General features: G+C 45.7%; 1 protein-coding gene across 1 annotated transcript in view; it reads left to right on the top strand.

Annotated features, from left to right (window-relative positions):
• The window catches only part of SRPX2 (sushi repeat containing protein X-linked 2), a 101,679-nt gene that overhangs the window by 55,855 nt on the left and 22,772 nt on the right, over window positions 1–23,052 (top strand). Inside the window, exons 3-5 of the mRNA XM_040325018.1 lie at window positions 6,580–6,663; window positions 10,771–10,962; window positions 13,985–14,161. Of these exons, the coding sequence (XP_040180952.1) occupies window positions 6,580–6,663; window positions 10,771–10,962; window positions 13,985–14,161 (453 nt within the window). The remainder of the gene's footprint in view (window positions 1–6,579; window positions 6,664–10,770; window positions 10,963–13,984; window positions 14,162–23,052) is intronic.

The raw sequence follows: 23,052 nt of genomic DNA, 5'->3' as shown, positions 1-23,052 counted from the left end.
GCCATCATAAGATCTGACAGGAATTTCCAAAAGATTGTAAATTGGTGAAAATTCGTCGGGTAGAATGGAAAACAGTATGGGGATGATCACCGTGACAACGGGTATCAGATTAGTCGTATTCCAGTCGGTGGGACCCCTTACCGATTCCGTTAGCCGAGAATTGCAGCCTGCAGCAGCGGGAGCTTTCCAGTTAAGCAGCCATTCCCGATCACGGCTAGACCACGCCCATCATCTGTTCTATTTTGATACTGACCTGTTGCCATGTATTTTTGAGGTGTGTACATTCCCAGAAGGTGTGGATAAGGGAACCTTGTACTGGGCAACCTCTAAAACAAAGGGGAGAAGTTGCAGGATAGAATGAATTAATTCTGTCAGGGGTAAGGTACCATCTATATTGGAGTTTAATGGCAGATTCCCTAATAGAGGCTGTCTTGGTGCATTTCCGTAGGTTGTTAGTCATGCTGTCCCATTGTTCAGTGGAGAAGGATTCATCTAGATCTGACTCCCATTGCTGCATTTGGTGTGTTTTGTCTGGTAAATTGTGTTCGTTTAGGGTTCTATAGATTCTAGATATCAAGCCCCTATCCCGGGGTGAAGTAAGACAAATTTGTTCAAAAATCGTGAAGGGGTTTTGGAGGGAGAGAGAGAAGTTTTTTTGATAGAATAGTTTGATATTATTATAGTCTGAGAATTCCATATCTTTAAGTTTATATTCTGTTTGCAAATCTAAGAATGTGCGAAAAGTATTATTTTTAGTGAAAGCTTTTAGGTTAGATAGATTGAGGAGTTTCCAAATAGAATATTGGTTGGAGTGTAGGTCGGGGGGGGTAAATAAAGGGTCCCCTATGAAGGAAGCTAGGGGAGGGATCTCTGAGGAGATGTTAAACTTATGTTTATGTCTGTGCCATAATAGTAGGTCCTGGTGTACTACTTTATTAAGTTGACCCATTCTTTGAGTTTTAATAGATTTAGACCATAGGAGGCCTTGGAGGTGGAACGGTAGGACAGATTGTTCCTCAAATTCTAGCCAGGGGATATGATTGGAAGGAGCATACCATTGTGCCAGTTGTGTATATCTGGCAGAAAGGTAGTATAGCCATAAGTTTGGCATACTCAACCCTCCCCTCGATTGAGGTCTATACATCAGTGCATATCCAAATCTAGATTTTTTATTTTGCCATATAAATTTGTTTATATCTCTTTGTATAGAATCTAGGGCACTCTTAGGGACCAGGATAGGAAGTGCTCTAAAGAAGAAAAGTAGTTTTGGAAGTATAACCATCTTGGTGGCAACTATCCTACCCATAAAGGACGTATGGAATGCTGCCCATGATTTGAGTAGATCTCTGATGTTTTGAAGTAATCTAGGGTAGTTTTTTTGGTATAGGGACTTGTAGGATGGGGTGATAAGGATGCCTAAATATCGGAAGGAATCTGAAGTCCATTGAAAGGAAAATTTCTCCTTTAGTCTGGCAGTCAGATCAGGGGGGCAGTTAACTGGGAGGGCGGAACATTTAGATAAATTTATGCCTAACCCTGAGAGGTCATGAAATGTATCTAAAGTCTTGATTAGGTTCGGTAGTGAAAGTAAAGGGTCAGAGAGAAACAGGAGGACGTCGTCTGCGTAGAGACTTAGTTTAAAATCTTTCAAACCTTTTGTGTAACCTTTGATGTTGGTATTACTGCGGATGGCGCAAGCAAGGGGCTCAATAGCAAGAGCGAACAAAAGAGGGGATAAGGGGCAGCCCTGTCTTGTGCCCCTGCTTAATGGGAAAAATTCAGAGTTATGGCCGGGGAGCTTAATACGAGTATGTGGATCGTGGTATAATGCTTTAAATCCGTGTAGAAATTCATCTCCTATACCATATCTAGGGAGTAGCGAGTCTAAGTAAGACCAACTGACGCTATCAAAAGCTTTATGAATATCTAAACTAAGTAGTAGTGTTGATCTTGCATGGAGGTTGGAGTCTTGGATGATGTTAGTAGCTAATCTTATATTATCCGTGATCTGCCTGTCAGGAATAAAACCTGTTTGGTCTGGGTGGATAAGGGGTGAGATGACTGAGGCCAATCTGTCTGCTAGTATTTTACCAAAAATTTTTAAGTCGTTGTCTATAACTGAGATCGGGCGAAAATTCTGTGGGGATGAGTGGTCTTTGTTTGGTTTAGGTAGAAGAGACATATTCGCTAGGAGCATTTCAGAGGGGAATTGATTGCCTTGTAGAACGTGGTTGAATAGTTTCATAAGATGCGGAATTAATACTGAGGCAAACTTTTTGTAGTATGTTGAAGAAAAACCGTCGGGTCCTGGGGCTGTGGAGGTCTTTAGAGAACCTATAATCTTGATTAACTCCAATTCTGTGCAGGGTGCATTCAATGCCTCCCTCTGTTGGGTTGATAAGGTGGGAAGTGGGATTTCATCTAGCCATTGCGTCGAGGATTGTTTTGGCGTGTTTTGTGGAGATGATAGAAGCTTCTTATAAAATTTCAAAAAAACCTCCATGACTCCTTTAGGATGAGTGATTAAGTGGCCAGCCGAATTTCTTAGTTTATAGGTATGGGGAGGTTTCGTGGATTGGTTCAGTTTTCTGGCAAACATAGTGGATGTAGAATTGCTATGTAATAAGAATCTTGCTTTTGACCATCTAAGTGCTTTTTCTGTATCTGAGGTTAGTAGAGTGTCTAGGGCTGCACGTTTTTCTTGGATTTGTTTAAGTATATCACTAGAGGGGGATTGATTGTGTTTATGATATAATTTGTCCAGGTCTCTAGTTAGTGTTTTTATGTCGGACAGCTTAATCCTGTTTTTAGTGGAAGCCATCTTGATTAGATGGCCCCTCATGACCGCCTTGTGTGCCATCCACAGAGACGTGGGAAGAATATCTGGGGAACAGTTAAGTGAAAAGTATTCTTCCATGTTGGAATTTAGCTGTTGGATGTTCAGATGATCAGTTAGTAGTGTATCGTTAATGCGCCATCTGTGGGGTGTGTCAGCCAGACCTATTTTTGATGTGGTGAAAGATACAATCTGATGATCTGACCAGGGGCAGGAATGGATGTCTGCTTTTGATGAATTAGCGACTAGAATCGGGGTGCAAAAGATGTAATCTAATCTAGCGGAGCAGTCGTGAGGGTGTGAATAAAAGGTGTAGTTTTTGACGCCAACATTGTGAGCCCTCCACGTGTCTATGAGTTGATGGTTTAATAGTGTGCGATTTAATGTTTTAGGGAAGGCTTTAGATGTGGGTGCTACTTTGCTTCTATCTAAGGATGAGTGAGCGGCTAAATTGAAGTCTCCGCCTATAATCAAATGGGGGGAGGAGTATTTATCTAAAGTATCGAAAAAATTTGAGAAAAATGTTGCATGAGCTTCATTGGGTGCATATACCGAGGCTATTGTAACCAGACGTCCTCCTATAGAGCCCTTTACAATTAGAAAGCGACTCTCTGGGTCTCTGAAGACACTTTGGGTGTCAAACACTACAGAGTTTTTAATAAAAATAGCTGTGCCTCTCTTTTTGGAATCGAATGTTGTGAAATAACATTGACTATATGCCTTATCAAAAAATTTGGGGTGCTTGGATGCCGCGAAGTGTGTCTCCTGTATTAATATTATGTCAGCCCCCAGTCTTTTATAGTGACGGAAGGCTTTTTTCCTTTTTTGGGGAGAGTTTATGCCATTGGCATTATGGGAGATTACTTTCAAGACCATTTAGAGTATGAGAATGAATGCTAAGGGATGGCACCCGGAGATAGCCATGGGCTGTGCTTGTGAACTGGAATACGAAAATATCATACTGTGAGAGGTAAGCAGCATACCAAGCACCCCAACAAACAATCCGAATGTATGTCAGTACAAAGTTTAAGGGAACATATGAAAGTGATGTGTTATCCCTGAGTGAGGAATCCTTACTATACCAATATCCAATCAATTTGTTTCCTATACGAGACTTGAGTATATACAGGAACAACAATATAAACCGTACGAACATTATTTCAAAGAATTTAAAGCAACTAAACATGTTACTAAATTTGCTAAAAGGCTGTAAACAGTGTGAATACCTGAGTAAGGGGTCAAACTGAAAATATCGGTTTGACTTAAAAACAGTAACTTTTGGACCTATACGTCCAAATCTCACCCTCGGAGTCTTGCCGAAAAAAGCTATAGCGAGTACGGTCAAAGGCACTAAATAGCATGCCATAAGATTCATACTTTGACTCCAAGAGTGAGAGGGGGGTCAACCAAGCGGAGGCGGAGAGACCAAGCAACACTCCGCATTTTTATTACACGTGTTATCTAGTGGTAACAAGAGGAAAAAGGGAAGGGGAGAGGGGAAAAAAAAAAAAAAATAAAAAAAATAAAAACAAATCTGTATCCATTCGGTGCAGGTTGCCTGAATTACATTGACCGCCATATTGAGAAGGGGGGGTGGTTGGGTGGGGGGGGGGGGAAGAAAGAAGAAGAGAGAGAAAAAAAAAAAAAAGGAAGAGGGGGGGGATTCAAATCAAACCTCCCAGAGAGATTGATAATGTTTGAGGTAACAACCATGGTCTGAGATGATTCAGGGCTGCGTACTAAAGTTTGTACTAGCGTCTGTTGTTCTCTCTTGGATCACTTGGGAAAATCAAAATGTAGCAGTTGGTTAAGTGCGCAAGTTCTGGGTTGTTATGTTGCTTAGAGGAGCCAATGATCGCTACTGGATTGGGGGAGAGGAAAAAAAAGAGTAAAAATAGGACCGAAGCAAAAACAGGGACCATAGGAGAGGGATTCAGAATGTGTAAGTTTACAAAGATTTGTCTTGCATGTAAGGGGGTTTGAAGATCCATCTCGATTATGAATTCCGTCCTGGTCCAGCAAAAGTGTAATTGACAAGGGAAACAGTGGACCAGAAAGGGGCTTCCACTTCCTTGGGGGGGAAGAATGCAGAAGAAGTGAAAAAAAAAACAAAAAAAACAATGGAAATTAGCTAAAAGGGGCCGTCATGGTGCAACAGTTTCTTTTGCGGGTCAGTAAAACATAGATATAAAAAGATAGAGAACCATTCCGCTTCAAGTGACTTTCATGGGTTAGCAAATCGCAATGATGATCTCATCCTTCTCTGATCTCGTCTTGAAGAGGGAGTGGCCCAAATGGGAGATGGGTGCGGAGTAGAAGGTGGTCTTGGGCCCGTTTCCGGTTCCAGCAATCCAAGTTTAATCAGGAGCTCCTTGCCTTCTGTGACATTAACAACAGAGTAGACTGTTCCATTATGGGGTACAGTTAGTTTGAAGGGAAAACCCCATCTGTATCTGATGTGGGCCGATTGTAGGATCGATGTTACTTCCTTCATCCTTCGCCTTCTTTCGAGGGTGGCCTGAGAGATGTCAGGGTATAATTGAATCCTTGTTCCCTCCAGCATGATATTGTGCGAGTTCCTTGAGGCCCTTAGTATATTCTCTTTGGTGATGAAGTCCTTCATGCAGAGGATAATGTCACGGGGAGGTTTGTCTATAGGGGGTTTAGGTCGGAGGGCCCTGTGGATCCTATCACAGGCGAAGGATAATGGCGGGGTGTCTGGCAGAAGAGATTGGAACAGTTTCGACACAGCTGGCATCAGGTCCGTCACTGACTCTGGGACCCCGCGTATTCTCAAATTGTTTCTTCGATTTCTGTTATCCAAATCTTCTACATGGGCCTGAAGATAGGAATAGTTTTCAGCCAGCAACTCAAAGTCCTTCCTTAAATCATTGGTGAGGCTGCATTTGATGGGCGCTGGTGAGGCTGCATATGATGGGTGCTGGCGAGGCTGCATTTGATGGGCGCTGGCGAGGCTGCATTGATGGGCGCTGGTGAGGCTGCATTTCATGGGCGCTTTATTAAAAAGGTGGGGTATACATGGGCAGGACAAAGGGGGTGGGGCCAAGGGGGGTGTCAAAATTAGGTTTCGCCTAGGCTGATACGTATTCTTCTACATATTTTTGGTAAAAAAATCACAATAAGCGTTTATTGATTGCTTTGCGCAAAAGTTATAGCGTCTAAAATATAGGGGATAGTTTTATGGCATTTTTATAAAAATGCACTGATTACTGTAAAAATGTGACTGGCAGGGAAGGGGTTATACACTAGGGGGCGAGGAAGGGGGTTAAGTGTGTCCTAGGGAGTGATTCTAACTGTGAGAGGCGGGGCTTACTGTGACACGACACTGATCGCTGCTCCCGATGACAGGGAGTAGTGGATCAGTGTCCTGTCACTAGGCAGAACAGGGAAGTGCCTTGTTTAGACAGGCATCCCCCCCCGTTATGCAGCTCCGTGACACGATCGCGGGACACTGGCGGACATGGAGTCTGCGGGTCCCACGGGCACGCTCACTGAGCTTGCGGCAGGGGTGCGCACGCGTGGCGCGAAATTCATAGTGGTGTAAATATACGTTACTTTGCTCCTCCGTGCTGTTCTGCCGACATATATGTACAGGCGGCGGTCGGCAAGTGGTTAAAGTGGGCGGGGAGTGAATGCTGTAAATGAATAATGATAATAATTCGTGTCTCCCCAGAGCCACAAAAAATCCCGCTGTGATTAACATTTTGGATATTTTATTGCAGGTTCGGGATACGCCTCCGATGACAGCTACAATAATGAAGTTTATGTTGAACAGCGCCCACCAGCCCGCCAGCCAGATTATCTCGGTAAGATATGGTGACTATCACATTGGCAATGTAAGATTGTCCATACACCCTGCAATATTCACCAACGCGTTTCGGCTTCCATGGATTTGTTTGCTGTTAAGTTGCTCGTGACAAGGAGCTGCTGGTTTTGTTGTTTTTCCACTTGACCGCCAAAAGGTTTTACCCCCCCCCCCCCCTTCATAATACAGGAGCATTTTTTTATATTCAACACTGTGCTACTTTAACCACTTCAGCCCCGGAAGGATTTACCCCCTTAATGACCAGGCCATTTTTTGTGACACTTTTTCCCCACAAATAAAGGTTTCTTTTATTGGTATTTGATCACTACAAGTTTCTGACCACTTATAAAATGTGTTCAATGTGCTCTCCAGTAAAGTTATGTTAAAACCAAGCACACCATTGTTTTTCTTGTGAAATTCCCAATAAGTTTGATGTGTCACATGACCCTCTTCCTATTGAAAAAAACAAAAGTTGGATTCAAAATGTCCGACTTCAAAATGGCCGCCATGGTCACCACCCATCTTGAAAAGTTTCCCCCCTCACATATACTAATGTGCCACAAACAGGAAGTTAATATCACCAACCATTCCCATTTTATTAAGGTGTATCCATATAAATGGCCCACCCTGTATATATATCTTCTAAACGTGCGCAGTTTAGGGGATATTTACTGTACATGCAGCCAGTGAAAATTACTATTTTCAAAAAAAAAATTCTAAAGGAGCGAAAGTTCGAAAGAACAAAAATTTGAAAATCTGAAAGAACGAAAATCCAAAAATAAGAACAAAAAACATTCGAATAATTTAGTTTTTTGTATTTTCTATTATAATTTAATTATTACCATTATTATAGTTTTTTATTATTAATATTTATTAATAATAATAATAATAATAATAATAATAATAATAATAAAAACGTAATAATAGTTATAAACTATTAAATTATAGGTATTGGAATTTCCTTTAAAATTTGGCTCTGTGACCGTGCACGCGGGACCCGCAGACTCGATGTCCACGATTGTGTCACGAAGTGGCAGAACGAGGATTTGCCTATGTAAACAAGGCATTTCCCTGTTCTGCCTAGTGACAGGACACAGATCTACTGCTCCCTGTGATCGGGAGCAGTGATCAATGTCATGTCACTTGTAGCCCATCCCCCCTACAGTTAGAATCACTCCCTAGGACACACTTAACCCCTTCCTCGCCCCCTAATGGTTAACCCCTTCCTTGCCAGTGTCATTTACACAGTAATCAGTGCATTTTTATAGTACTGATCGCTGTATAAATGACAATGGCCCCAACATAGTGTCAAAAGTGTCCGAAGTGTCCGCCATAATGTCGCAGTCACAATAAAAATCGCTGATCGCCGCCATTACTAATAAAAGAAAATAATTTTAAAAATGCCATAAAATGATCCCCTATTTTGTAGACTTTTGTGCAAACCAATCAATATACGCTTATTGCGATTTTTTTTTACCAAAAATATGTAGAATACACATCGGCTTAAACTGTGGAAGAAATTCGTTTTTTTATATATTTTTGGGGGATATTTATTATAGCAAAAAGTAAAAAATATTGCTTTTTTTTTCAAAATTGTCGCTCTTTTTTTTGTTTATAAAAACCGCAGAGGTGATCAAATACCACAAAAAGAAAGCTCTATTTGTGGGAAAAAATTACTTCAATTTTAATTAATAGTAAATTAATAGTAAAAAAATTTAATTATACTAAAAATGCCATAAAACTATCCCTTATTTTGTAAACGCTATAACTTTTGCGCAAACCAATCATTAAGCGCTTATTGCGTTTTTTTTTTTTTACCAAAAATATGTAGAAGAATAAGTATCGGCCTAAATTGAGGAAACAATTTTTTTTATATATTTTTGGGGAATATTTCTTATAGCAAAAATTACAAAATATTGCATTTTTTTTTCAAAATGTTGCTTTTTTTGTTTATAGTGCAAAAAATAAAAACTGCAGAGGAGGCTAAATACCACCGAAAGAAAGCTCTATTTGTGGTAAAAAAAAGGACGCCAATTTTGTTTGGGTGCCACGTCGCACGACCGCGCGTTTGTCAGTTAGAGCTACGCAGTGCCGATTCGCAAAAAATGGCCTGGTCTTTGGGCAGTCAATTCTTCCGGGGCTGAAGTGGTTATGGCACATTCCAAGTGAATAAATAAAAAAAATATTTATGGAAAATTAAAACTGACATTTTTAAAGTTGGTGTCAGGGTCTCTCTAAAAGGACTGGCAACCACAGTGATGTCACAGTGGGGGATTAGCTCAAATGGTAGAGCGCTCGCTTAGCATGTGAGAGGTAGCGGGATCGATGCCCGCATTCTCCAAGTTTTTTTCCCCCCCTATATAGAATTTTAGCTATCATTACAGCAGTGGTTCTTAAACTTATTTAAGTCTCTGACCCCTTTAAGAATCTGATTTACGCCAAATTGACCAGGCTGGATTAGTCCAAGGAAGAGAAGCATGTGACAACACAATAAAAACCTTCTTAAAGCGGAGGTTCACCCAAAAAACAAGTATCTAACATTACATTCTGTATACCTCAAACATGTACAGTATGCCGGTGGTTTTTTTTGGGGGGGGTGTACATACGGTATTATCGGTATTTTCCTCCCGGCTTCCGGGTACTCGCTCCGGCGGGAGTGGGCGTTCCTGTGCAGTGCCGCAATGTCATCTGGGACTTCGCCCATATGATTGACGTGCCTGAGAAAAACTCCCACCGGCGGATAAGGCGCGTCACGACTTTCCGAAAGTAGCCGAACCGCGAGTCGGCTCTAGACGGCGCATGCGCACCGACTAGGAGCCGTGTAGAGCTGACTGCGCAGGCGCCGTATAGAGCCGATTCGCCGTTCGGCTACTTTTGGAAAGTCGTGACGCGCCTTATGCGCCGGTGGGAGTTTTTCTCAGGCACGTCAATCATATGGGCGAAGTCCCAGAGGTCATTGCGGCACTGCACAGGAACGCCCACTCCCGCGGGAGAGAGTACCCGGAAGCTGGGAGAAAAATACCGATAATACCGTATGTACACCCCCCCCCCCAAAAAAAAACACCGGCATATTGTACATGTTTGATGTATACTGAATGTAATGTTAGATACTTGTTTTTTGGGTGAACCTCCGCTTTAATTATGGGCTATGCTTTTTATCGGGTCCGGTGGCCTTTCCTTGAGCATTCTAATCCTTGAATAGGGATGGGCTCAAATTTGCTTAACCCCTTGCCAAGCGCTGCACGCCGATATACGTTGGCACAATGGCAGCGGTGGGCAAATGGGCGTACCTGTATGTCCCCTTTAATTTACTGTGTGGCGGGCGTGCGCGTGCCCACCGCAAACTCGATGTTCGCTGGCGGCCGGCAATCGTGACATGGAGAGGCAGAACGGGGAGATGCCTATGTAAACAAGGCTGTCCCCCACATTTGTAACAGTAAAATTATGTCCCAAGGATCATCTGCACACATATGTCCGTGATCACATCTGTACATGATCATTTGTGTACAACTGTCTGTAATCACATGAATCAATTATTATTATTATTATTATTATTATTAAACTTCAGTTGAGTACAGAGTAGCATGACCGCGCAATTGTCATTGAAAATGCGAAAAGTGCTGAAAGCTGAAAATCGGTCTGGGAAGGAAGGGGGCGAAAGTGCCCGGTATTGATGTGGTTGAGCTTTGCGTATTGAGTCTCAAGTCCCACATGCGATAAAACATTCACAGTCAGGCGGACTGACAACTCATGGGGCCCCCGGGCAATAGAAGATTATGGGCCCCCCGGGCAATAGAAGATTATGGGGCCCCAGGGCAATAGAAGATTATGGGGCCCTGGGCTTACAGATGGCCACCATGCCAGGAGGCAGTGCAGAGACGGGGCAGCTAAAATTTTCACATCAAAAGCATGTCGGTTTCGGACATATCAGGGACAGATGTAAAAAAACACAGATTTTTACATACTGTCCCTGGTTTTACTGAGCCTGGCAACCCTGATGGCGCCCCCTAGTGGCAAGGGGCCCTCGGGCAGTGCCCGAGTGCCCCAATGGTCAGTCCGCCCCTGTACACAGTATTAACTTTAGCAATTCTTTTTGTCTGTTTTTAAGTTCCTCGCTGGTGTTATGACCTGAAAATCCAAGATGGAGAAGCGGCGTGTTATTCTCCCCGAGGGCCGGGCTACCGCAGCACTCTTGGAACGCGTTGCAGTCTGTCATGTGACCAGGGCTTCCGCTTTATTGGACAGAGCTCGGTGCGCTGCTTGCAAAGTCGCCGCTGGTCTGGATACGCCTACTGCAGGAGTAAGTGACCTACAATGAGATGACTAATAGGAAAGATAGGATTTATGTGGTTTTTGATTTTCTTTGAACCTTTACAATATATATATAGGGCCGAATTCAGAAAGACGATACGACGGCGTATCTCCTGATACGCCGTCGTATCTCTGAGTCCGGCCGTCGTATCTATGCGCCTGATTCATAGAGTCAGGTTATGCATAGATATGCCTAAGATCAGAAAGTTGTAAGTGACTTACACCGTCGGATCTTAGGCTGCAATTCCTGGCCGGCCGCTAGGTGGCGCTTCCGTATCTTTTACGCGTCAAATATGCAAATGAGCATTTACGCCGATTCAGAAACGAACGACCGCCCGGCGCATTTTTTTTACGTCGTTTGCGTTCGGCTTTTTCCGGCGGAAAGTTACCCCTGCTATAGGAGGGGTAAGTGCGGCGTATCCTATGTTAAGTATGGCCGTCGTTCCCGCGCCAAGTTTTGAATTTTTTACGTTGTTTGCGTAAGTCGTTCGCGAATACGGCCGGACGTAATTTACGTTAACGTCGAAACCAATGACGTCCTTGCGACGTCATTTGGAGCAATGCACGCTGGGAAAATTTGCGGACGGCGCATGCGCTGTTCGATCGGCGCGGGGACGCGCCTGATTTAAATTCTACACGCCCCCTAGCCGCGGAATTTGAATTCCGCCGGGGGATTTATGATACGCCGCCGCAACTTTAGAGGCAAGTGCTTTCTGAATAAAGCACTTGCCTCAAAAACTTGCGGCGGCGTAACGTAAATCAGATCCGCTGACCTATCTGAATCTGGCCCATAGATTGCAATTCAGCCAGATTAGCAGGGACCGGATGAGATTTGATCTATGTATGGGGAGGCTGATTGTACCCAAGCCCACTGACTGTTGATGGGGAGTCGAGTGATTTTCTTTCCTTACACCCATGGTTGAAGGCATGAAAATCAAGTCATCCATGGGCTGCTTAACCACTTCAGGACCGAGCCTGTTTTTCAGACTCAGTGTTTACACGTTAAAAACAACTTTTTTTTTTTGCTAGAAAATTACTAAGAACCCCCAAAACATTATAATTTTTTGTTCTAACACCCTAGAGAATAAAATGGCGGTCATTGCAATACTTTCTGTCACACCGTATTTGCGCAGCGGTCTTAAAGCGCACTTTTTTGGGGAAAAAAACACTTTTTTTTAATTAAAAAATAAGACAACAGTAAAGTTAGCAAAACATTTTTTTCGATTGTGAGAGATAATGTTACGCCGAGTAAATTAATACCCAACATGTCACGCTTCAAAATTGCGCCCGCTCGTGGAATGGCGTGAAACCTTTAAAAATCTCCATAGGCGACGTTTAAAAAAATTCTACAGGTTGCATGTTTTGAGTTACAGAGGAGGTCTAGGGCTAGAATTATTGCTCTCGCTCTACCGATCGCGGCGATACCACACATGTGTGGTATAAACACCGTTTTCATATGCTGGCGCTGCTCACGTATGTCTTCGCTTCTGCGCGTAAGCTCGTCGGGGGCGCTTTAAAAAAAATGGGCCAGATTCACAGTACAAGTACGCCGGAGTATCTACTGATAGTCCGGCGTACTTTCAAATTTGCCGCGTCGTATCTTTAGTTTGAATCCTCAAACCAAGATACAACGGCTTTTGGCTTTAATCCGACAGGCGTACGCCTTCGGAACGTAGGTGTAATACTTCGGCGCCCGCTGGGTGGAGTTTGCGTCGTTTTCCGCATCGGGTGTGCTAATTAGCTTTTTCCGCCGATTCACGCGCGGCCGTCGCATTCTCTTACGTCGCCGCTAGTCGGCTTTTCCCGGCGTATAGTTAAAGCTCCTATTTCATGGCGTATAGATAGACCTGCCATGTTAAAGTATGGCCGTCGTTCCCGCGTCGAATTTTTTTTTGCGTAAGTTGTCCGTGAATAGGAAAGGACGTAACTCACGTCGACGTTCAAAAAATGACGTCAGTGCGACGTCATTTCGCGCAAAGCACGGCGGGAAATTTCAAAACGGAGCATGCGCAGTACGTTCGGCGCGGGAACGCGCCTAATTTAAATGATCCACGCCCCCTAGCCGGATCATTTGAATTAGGCGGGCTTGCGCCGGAGGGATTTACGCTACGCCGCTGCAACTTTGACTTGTGAATCAAGCACTTGCCCGTAAAACTTGCGGCGGTGTAACGTAAATGCGATACGTTACACCGCCGCAAATGTACCTGAATCTGGCCCAATGTTTTTACTTATTTATTTTACTTTATTTTATTTAGTTCTACACTGTTTTAAAAAAAAAAAAATGGGGTCACTTTTATTCCTATTACAAGGAATGTAAACATCCCTTGTAATAGAAAAAAGCATGACAAGACCTCTTAAATATGAGATCTGGGCTCAAAAAGACCTCAGACCTCATATTTAGACTAAAATGCAAAAAAAAAAAAAAAAAAAAATTGTCATTTGAAATAATGACAAAAATAAAATGTCCCTTTAAGACATACAGGCGGAAGTGACGTTGTGACGTCGCTTCCGCCCTGCTATGGTATGGAGACGGGTGGGGGCCATCTTCCCCTCACTCGTCTCCATACCAAGGAAGGAAAAGGACCCGATCGCCTCCCCTGCTCCCGACGGCTCCGGTAAGTGGCGCAGGCCCTCTCCCACCGCCGATAACGGTGATCTCGCAGCGAATCCGCCGGAGAGACCACCTGCTGCTATTACCGAGATATCCATCTTCAAAGTAAGGGCGTATATAGTCGTGCAGCAGTCTTTAAGTGGTTAACTACTTCTAACTTTATTCATTTCAGTTAATAGAGTATATTTAGGTAGTCAGGTCTATTAAGGGGAAGGGGGAGGTCCACTATGGTATAGAGTTTTTTTCTATGTCCCTACAAAGAACCGCTTGTTTGGAACCACAGCCATTTAGAGAAAACATATTTTTTTATCAATATAAGGTGTTCTTTGATTTGTTGAGGTGGAGACTGTGACATCATCTGCCGTTCCATGGTCATATATGACTTCACTTTCTATTTTAGGGATCCAATGCCATGTTCTACCAGCGATACCCAATGGGTCATACCAATGTTCGGCTGGGATTAACGAAGGATCCCGCTGTGATTATACATGCTCTCTGGGCTATCAGATAGAAGGGGACCGAAATCGTGTCTGTATGGAGGATGGGCTGTGGAGCGGAGGAGAACCTGTCTGTGTAGGTAAATCTTCAGGTAGAATGTATGTTCTCGCATGTTGACTCCCCCGAGGACTCGTCTCTGGGGTTCCTCTCCCCTCTTCCCTCCATTGCTCTCTTCTCTTTCTGCTGATCTGATGATATGGTTCCGGCTATCGAGATGGTTCCTGTAAGGACTGCGCAGGCGCAATCCTTTGCCGACGGAAATCACCAAATCACCTCACATCCTTGCTTCGCTCAGACGGCTCGCTCCGCTCGCTCGGCCTCCTGGCTCTTTTTTTAACATCCTCCAATCCACTGGGATGTTAAAGGGGAGGTTCACCCTAAAAACAACTTTCTCTTATTACACTGGCCCCCCACATTACAATACGATTATGCCTATTAGTTTTTTTTTGATGCTGTACATACCTTGGTACAGCTAATTCACCCGTGGCTTCCGGGTTGCGAGTCCCGCGGGAGTGGGCGTTCCTAACATGCTGTTGATTGACGTTTTGAAAAAAAACGAGCTCCCCCCGTCGCGTAAGCTGCGTCACGATTGGCGAAAGGAGCCGAACGGCGAGTCGGCGCTATACTGCGCCTGCGCATCGCCGTTCGGCTCCTTTCGGCAATCGTGACGCGGCTTACGCGACGGGGGGGAGCTCGTTTTTTGTCAAAACGTCAATCACCAGCATGTTAGGAACGCCCACTCCCGCGGGACTCGCAACCCGGAAGCCACGGGTGAATATGCTGTATCAAGGTATGTACAGCATACAAAAAAAACTAATAGACATTATCGTATTGTAATGTGGGGGGCCAGTGTAATAAGAGAAAGTCGTTTTTAGGGTGAACCTCCCCTTTAAGGAATGAGCCTGGATGCCGGCCGAGGTTCGGAGATTTCCGTCTGCAAGGATTGCGCCTGCGCAGTCCTTACAGGAACCATCTCGATAGGGGAACCATAGGGACAAGTCAACCCCCCCCCCCCCCCCCTCACTCCATCCCTTGTACAATTCTCTCCTTTTCTAAGTTAGTTGTCCAGGTTTCTTTTTCTTGCTTCACTATACTGCCTACCTGACACCACCTAGAGGGCTTTTGGCCCACCAAACGTCTGGAGGGGGATCTCCCCGGCCATGTAGATGCTATGTGAAACTACTTTATCAGTATAGGAGGCAGTGGCGGTTCGTCCATAGAGGGCGCTGGAGCGCCGCCCCCTCTGGCTCTCACCGCCACTGAGTCTAATAACATAGATTCATGCATTGCACGAATCTATGTTATTATCGCCGCTGCCGCTGTTCTATTCAGATGGTCGGCGCTCATGTCCGGCCATCTGAATAACGGCAGCTGGTTGGCTGTACGGAAGTGCCTATCAAAGCCAATGGCTCTGATAGGCTTTTCCGAGTACAGCCCTCGGGTCCCGGAAGCTTATACAAGGAACGCACTAGGGATGCGCTCCTTGTATAAGACTGACAGGCGTCTCAGCCAATCAGGTTGGCCTATTCTGGCTACCGGTAACCTGATTGGCTGAGACGCCTGTCAGTCATCGAGGGCGGTAGAAGACATCGAGGGACGTGGATGGCTGACTCCAGTAAAGGTAAGTTCCGGGCGGGGGGGGGCACTTTACAGGGCACAGTGGCGACATCAATGGGCACAGTGGTGACAATGGGCACAGCGGGGACAATTAAAGGGCACAGCGGTGACAATTGATGGCACAGTGGCTGCGTTTGATGGCATGGCACAGTGGTGACAATTGATGGCACAGTGGCTGCGTTTGATGGCATGGCACAGTGGTGACAATTGATGGCACAGTGGCTGCGTTTGATGGCATGGCACAGTGGTGACAATTGATGGCACAGTGGTTGCATTTGATGGGCACAGTGAGGCTGCAATTTTTTTTCCCGTTTGCGCCCCCCAAAAAATTTGAGCACCAGCCGCCACTGATAGGAGGGTGGTGTTATGGTTTGTCCTTCTTGAAAACATTGTCTTCCTTCAGTTGCTACTATAATAGCAATTCCCATGAATGGGAACCTAAATTGCTCACATAACTTTCCATGTGATCGCACATTTGTGGACTGGACCTACAATGCTTGACTGTAAAACTTTAGTGTTTTTTTTTATTGTATTCAACTTGTTTTTTTAATAAAAATGTATTGGAAAATAATACATGTTCTCTAAGTGTGCTCCAATGATCAGGGAAAAAGGAGGGGAGTGTTTAGACACCCAGGGGTTGATTGCTTAAAGCGGAGTTGCACCTAAAAATTGAACTTCCCTTTTTCGGAACCCCCCTCCGGTGTCACATTTGGCACCTTTCAAGGGGGAGGGGGTAGCAGATACCTGTGTAAACCAGGTATTTTTCTCCCACTCCCCCCGCTGTCTTCTGGAAGACACACAGGTCCCTGAAGACAGCAGGGACCAGTGGGATAGAATAGTGCGAGTCGCGCATGCGCAGTAGGGAACCAGGAAGTGAAGCCGCAAGGCTTCACTTCCTGATTCCCTTACCAAAGATGGCGGTGGCAGCACCTGAGAGCCGAGCGTCTCCCTGCAAAGGTAAAGCTTATTGGGCTACTGCATCGCATATAGGGTTGCCACCTTTTCTTCAAGCCAAACTCGAACACTCGAACAAGGCCTCATTCACACTTGGCGGACTCCGTCGCTACGGAGTCCGCCTGCTCCCGTCGGCTCAGCGGGAGATCAGTCCGCAGATCTCCGCTGAGCCGACGGATGACAAGCTCCTCTCTGCTCACTGAGCGGGGAGGGGCTTGTTGGGCACCGCTGTCTCCCTATGGAGCGATCTGATGAAAACGGACAGCATGTCCGTTTTCATCAGATCTTAGCCGATCCCACTCGCATGGACGGATGGGGACGTGGCCCCCATACGTCTGTTTTTAGCGGGTCGGATCGGGTCGGATGTTAGCGGACATGTCTCCGCTGACATCCGACGCTCCATAGCGATGCATGGAGCGGCCGTTCGGGTTCGTGACAGACGGACCCGAGCGGCCCGAAGTGTGAATGAGGCCTTACTGGCACACAACATTTTTTTTTAGTATACACTATAGACAATAGGATTGTTAAAGACCTTGGAGTGGGAGTGGACAGGGGGGTAGTGAGATGGCCAAGGCTTCTAAAAAAAATCCTCTCCTTCCTCTAAGCCCAAATTCCTCCTTCTATCACAAATCCTTCCCCACCAAATTCCATCTCCCAGCACAGCCCTCTTCCCTTAGCATTGGTTTTACTACCCCTTGGCCACTAAAATGAATGGCTAAGTTCACCCTTCTGAACAAGTTACATGTTATACCTGTAACATGTTCAGCATCCCCCCCAATGACAGTGTGTGCCCACAAGGCTGCGTCATTTATTCAGAGGTTACTTATAAAATATATATATATATATTTGCACATTTTTTACCTGCAATAAAATGGGCATTTTTTTCTCCAAAAGTTGAACTTAACCTTTAACCACTTGCTTACTGGGCACATAAACCCCCTTCGTTCCCAGGCGAAATTTCAGCTTCCCGGCACTGCGTCGCTTTAACTGACATTTGCGCGGTCGTGCGATGTGGATCCCAAACAAAATTGGCATTCTTTTTTCCCCACAAATAGAGCTTTATTTTGGTGGTATTTGATCACCTCTGCGGTTTTTATTTTTTGCGCTATAAACAAAAAAAGAGCGACAATTTAAAAAAAAAATATTTTTTTTTTACTTGTTGCTATAATAAATATCCCAATTTTTTTTTTTTTTCTCAGTTAAGGGCGATACGTATTTTTCTACGTATTTTTGTAAAAAAAAAAAAAAAAAAATCGCAATAAGCGGCTGGTTTGCGCAAAAGTTATAGCGCCTACAAAATGGGGAACAGAATTATGATTTTTTTTTTTACTAGTAATGGCGGCGATCTGCGATTTTTATTGGGACTGCGATATTGCGGCGGACGTATCGGACACTTTCGACACAAATCTGGGACCATTCACATTTATACAGTAATCAGTGCTATAAAAATGCACTAATTACTGTATAAATGTGACTGGCAGTGAAGGGGTTAACACTAGGGGGTGAGGAAGGGGTTAAATGTGTAGCCTGGGTGTGTTCTAACTGTGTGGGGGGAGGGGGGTGACTGGGGGAGGTGACCGATGCTGTGTCCCTATGAACAAGGGACACAGATCGGTCTCCTCTCCTCTGACAGCACGTGGAGCTCTGTGTTTACACACAGAGCTCCACGTCCCTGCTGTGTAACCGACGATCGCGGGTGTCTGGCGGACATCGCGGCCGCCAGGTACACGCATCGGCTCCCCAGCGATGCGATGGAACAGTGTTTACCCGCTGTGCGCCCCCCAGAGGCGCGCGCGGGTAATGCTTTTAAAAAGACATCCAAAGACGTACAGTTGGCACCTGAGAGCCGCGCTGTTGACGTCTTTTGTCAATAGCGCGGGTCTCAAGTGGATAATTAACAATTCTTCCCATATATACATAAACTTAAAAACAATTAACACACTATTCCATATACTGTATATTGTATATAAAGTAAATTACATACTCAGATTTAGAAATATGTTCAGTTAGACCCCCTTTCACACTGGGGTGTTTTTCAGGCGCTTTTGGTCTAAAAAAAAATAGCACCTGAAAAACGGCTCCCCTGCAGTCTCAGTGTGAAAGTCCGAGTCACAGGCAATGCGCTGGCGGGACGTTATAAAAACTCCTGCAAGCAGCATCTTTGAAACGGTGTGTACACCGCTCCTGCCCATTGAAATGAATGGGCGGCTCGAACGAAACCGCCAAGGTTTTAACCCTTTTTTGGCAGCTACCTCTGCAAAAACGACTTTACTGCCGCCCCTGCCCCAGTGTGAAAGCAGCTTTAATAACATGCATACATACTCAAATGTATACAGATACTGAGATATATACATACACACCCAGATATATACATATGCTAAATTACATACAGTACATATTATATATATACTGAGATACATGCATACACACATACTGTAAAGAGACAGTATGTATATAAATATATATATATACCGTATTTATCCGCGTATACCGCACACTTTTTTGCCCTGAAAATCAGGGCAAAATCGTGGGTGCGCGGTATACGCCGATACCCGCTTTCCCGCGCCGAGTTTTGAATACTGCGCCGACATATACCGAGCGCAGTACACTCGGGTATAGTCGGGCAGTCTCGGCTCCTTCCGCGCTCACGTCCTGGACGTACAGGACGTCAGCGCGAGAGTTGCCGAGCATTGCCGACAATACACGAGTGTACTGCGCTCTGTATAGGTCGGAGCAGTATTCAAACTCGGCGCGTGGAGGACGCGAGGACGCCGCAGAAGGACGCCGGACCTGACGAAGAGGACACCCGAAGCCGCAGACGGACGCCAGACCCGACAAAGAGGACACCCGAAGCCGCAGAAGGACGCCGGACCCGACGAAGAGGACACCCGAAGCCGCAGACGGACGCCGGACCCGACGAAGAGGACACCCGAAGCCGCAGAAGGACGCCGGACCCGACGAAGAGGACACCCGAAGCCGCAGACGGACGCCGGACCCGATGAAGAGGACACCCGAAGCCGCAGAAGGACGCCGGACCAGACGAAGAGGACACCCAAAGCCGCAGAAGGACGCCGGACCTGACGAGGCCGCCGATGGACACCGCGCAAGACACCAAAACTGTAAGTACAAAAAAATAAAAAAATAAATACGGTACACACTAAGAAACATGCATACAATCCTATATACACACTCAGGTATATACAATCAGGTATATACACACACACACACACACACACATCTGTATACACTCAGAGATATATATATATATATATATATATACACACACACTCACATATATACAGTACATATGTTCAATTATATACATACACACACATATATACACACACTGAGATACATACATGCCCTCAGATACACAACAAACATACATAAATAGTTAAATACACTTGACACCACATAGTGTGAGAGGAATACTGAACTTACATGAATAGTTTGGTAATGGGCATCATCCATCTTCTCTCCTCCCTCTCTGTCCCCTCACACACCGTGCAGCTCCTTCCTTTTCCCGCCCATTCACACACACAGCTCTCTCCAATGCATCTCTGTCAGAGTGAACAGTCCTCTCAGGGTTCCAGTAGTCGGGACTAGAAGCAGAGCATCGGCTTATGCGGCCAGGAGGTTCTGTATCCCTCCACAGAGAGAAACAAGTCCCTTGTAATTAGGGCTGTTTCCACCCAGACAGGTGCATATATGTAAATATAAGTGACATTCTGATGCATGTTATGGATCCTAATGTCTGATTACGCTTTTATGGGGATGTTATAAGATTTTTTTAGGGTGCCCTGGTGGCTGGTGTCCGGGTGACAGGCAGTCAGAAACCCTGGCAGAGGATGTAAAAACAGGACTGTCCGGGTGAATCCGCATAGTAGCCCATTTTGTGACACTTACCTGCAGTAGAAGCTCGCGATGTCGCCGTCTTCCTCCATGGCAGCGAGCGTCCATCTTCACCCCTCTTCTTCCGGGGGCTGCGAACTGTGACTGGCTGGAGTCGCATTCGCACAGGAGTTGCCTTTAACGGCATGAAACGGCACAGCGTGCTCTTCTCAAGACGGCACATGCGCAGAAGAAGGCGTCGCTCGGGGAAATTGCAAATATCTCAGAGACCGTGTAGGTCCCGGAGATATTGCAAGCACCTACAGGTAAGCCTTAGGCCCCTTTCACACGGGGCGGATCAGTAATGATCCGCCTCCGTGTTCTCCGTAAGCTCAGCAGGGGTCGCTCCGTAGATCCCCGCTGAGCCGTCGGGTGACAGGGCGGTCTCCGCACACTGTGTAGGGACCGCCCTGACTTTTCTCCGCTCTCCCCATGGGGGGATCGGATGAACACGGACCGTATGTCCGTGTTCATCCGATCCGCAGACGGAAGAAAAAATAGGGTTTTCTTTTGTCTGCAAAATCGGATCTTTGCGGAGGCGGGTGATTACGGGTGTCAGCGGATGTTTATCATTTTTCCCCACAAATAGAGCTTTCTTTTGGTGGTATTTGATCACCTCTGCGGTTTTTATTTCTTGCGCTATAAACAAAAGAAGAGGGACAAGTTTGAAATAAAACACAATGGGGTAGATTCACATACCTTTAGGCGGGTGTAGCGTATCTCCTATACGCTACGCCGCCGTAACTTTGAGAGGCGAGTCTGGTATTCTCAAAGATTTTGCCTTCGGCGGCGTAGCGTATTAGGGCTGGCATAAGCCCGCCTAATTCAAATGTTGAAGCTGTGGGCGTGTTTTATGTATATTAAGTGTGACCCCACGTAAATGACGTTTCGATCGAACGGCACATGCGCCGTCCGTGGACGTATCCCAGTGCGCATGCTCCAAATTACGTCGGCAAATCGTCAATGCTTTCGACGTGAACGGAAATTACGGCCAGCTCCATTCACGGACGAGTTACGCAAACGACGTAAAATTTGACGCGGTTCCGACGTCCATACTTAACATTGGCTGCGCCATCTTTTTGGTGATTTATCTTTATGCCTGAAAACCCCTTACGTAAAAGGCGTATCTTTACTGCGACGGCCGGGCGTACGTTCGTGAATAGGCGTATCTAGCTTATTTACATATTCTAGGCGTAAATCAGCGTACACGCCCCTAGCGGCCAGCGTAAATATGCAGTTAAGATACGATGGCGTAGGAGACTTACGCCGGCCGTATCTTAGCAACATTTAAGCGTATCTCAGTTTGAGCATACGCTTAAAGTTGTGACGGCGCGGATTCGGACTCTACTGATACGCCCGTCGTAATTCTACCTGAATCTGGCCCACTGTTTTTTATTTTTAGCTATAATAAATATCCATTTTTTTTCAAACTGTTTTTTTCCTCAGTTTAGGCCGATACGTATTCTTCTACATATTTTTGGTAAAAAAAAAAATCGCAATAAGCGTATATTGATTGGTTTGCGCAAAAGTTATAGCGTCTACAAAATAGGCGACAGATTGATAGCATTTTTATTATTATTTTTTTTTTACTAGTAATGGCGGCGATCAGCGATTTTTATCGTGACTGCGATATTGCGGCGGACACATCGGACACTTTTGACACATTTTTGGGACCATTTACATTTATACAGCGATCCCTGCTATAAAAATGCATTGATTACTGTATAAGTGTGACTGGCAGGGAAGGGGTTAACACTAGGGGGGCGAGGAAGGGGTTAATGTATTCCCTAATTAGTGATTCTTACTGTGGGGGGAGGGGAGTGACTGGGGGAGGTGACTGATGGTTGCCCTTATATACAAGGGACACACCATCGGTCTCCTCTCCCTGACAGGACGTGGATCTCTGTGTTTACACACACAGATCCACTTTCCTGCTCAGTTCCTGAGCAATCGCGGGTGCCCGGCGGCCATCACGCGCACCAGGTCCTCGGTGACGCGCCAGGCCCCCTAGTGGTTTTTAAAGGCGAGACGTCATAGGACGTCCACCCAGGATAACGGAGTCTTCCTCCCGCCGTCTTTTGACGGCGGGTGGATGAGTAGTGGTTAAAGCGGAGTTCCACCTAAAAATGGAACTTCCGATTAATCCACTCCTTCCCCCCTTACATGCCACATTTGGCATGTAATTTTTTTGGGGGGGAGTGGGGGGTCAGGAGGAGTGGGACTTCCTGTCCCACTTCCTCCTTCCGCCGAGGGGCTGGTAAGGCGAATAGCTTAATCGCCTTATTGCAGCCCCTCCCTGTAGGCGAGCGCCTGTCCAATTGGACGGCACCGCTCGTGCATGCGCAGTGGGTGCCCGGCCGTGAAGCCGAAAGCTGTCACTGCCGGGTGCCCACACTAGGAATAAAGACGCCGGCCGGCGAGGGGGGGCGAGGAGCGGAGCCCCCGGCCGGCGCGGCGCTGGAACCGTGGAGCAGGTTAGTATCTGTTTATTAAAAGCCAGCAGCTACA

This window comes from Rana temporaria, chromosome 9 (assembly GCF_905171775.1).
Source record: "Rana temporaria chromosome 9, aRanTem1.1, whole genome shotgun sequence".
In the NCBI taxonomy this organism is placed as follows: Eukaryota; Metazoa; Chordata; class Amphibia; order Anura; family Ranidae; genus Rana; species Rana temporaria.
This window is presented reverse-complemented; position numbering and strand designations above follow the sequence as displayed.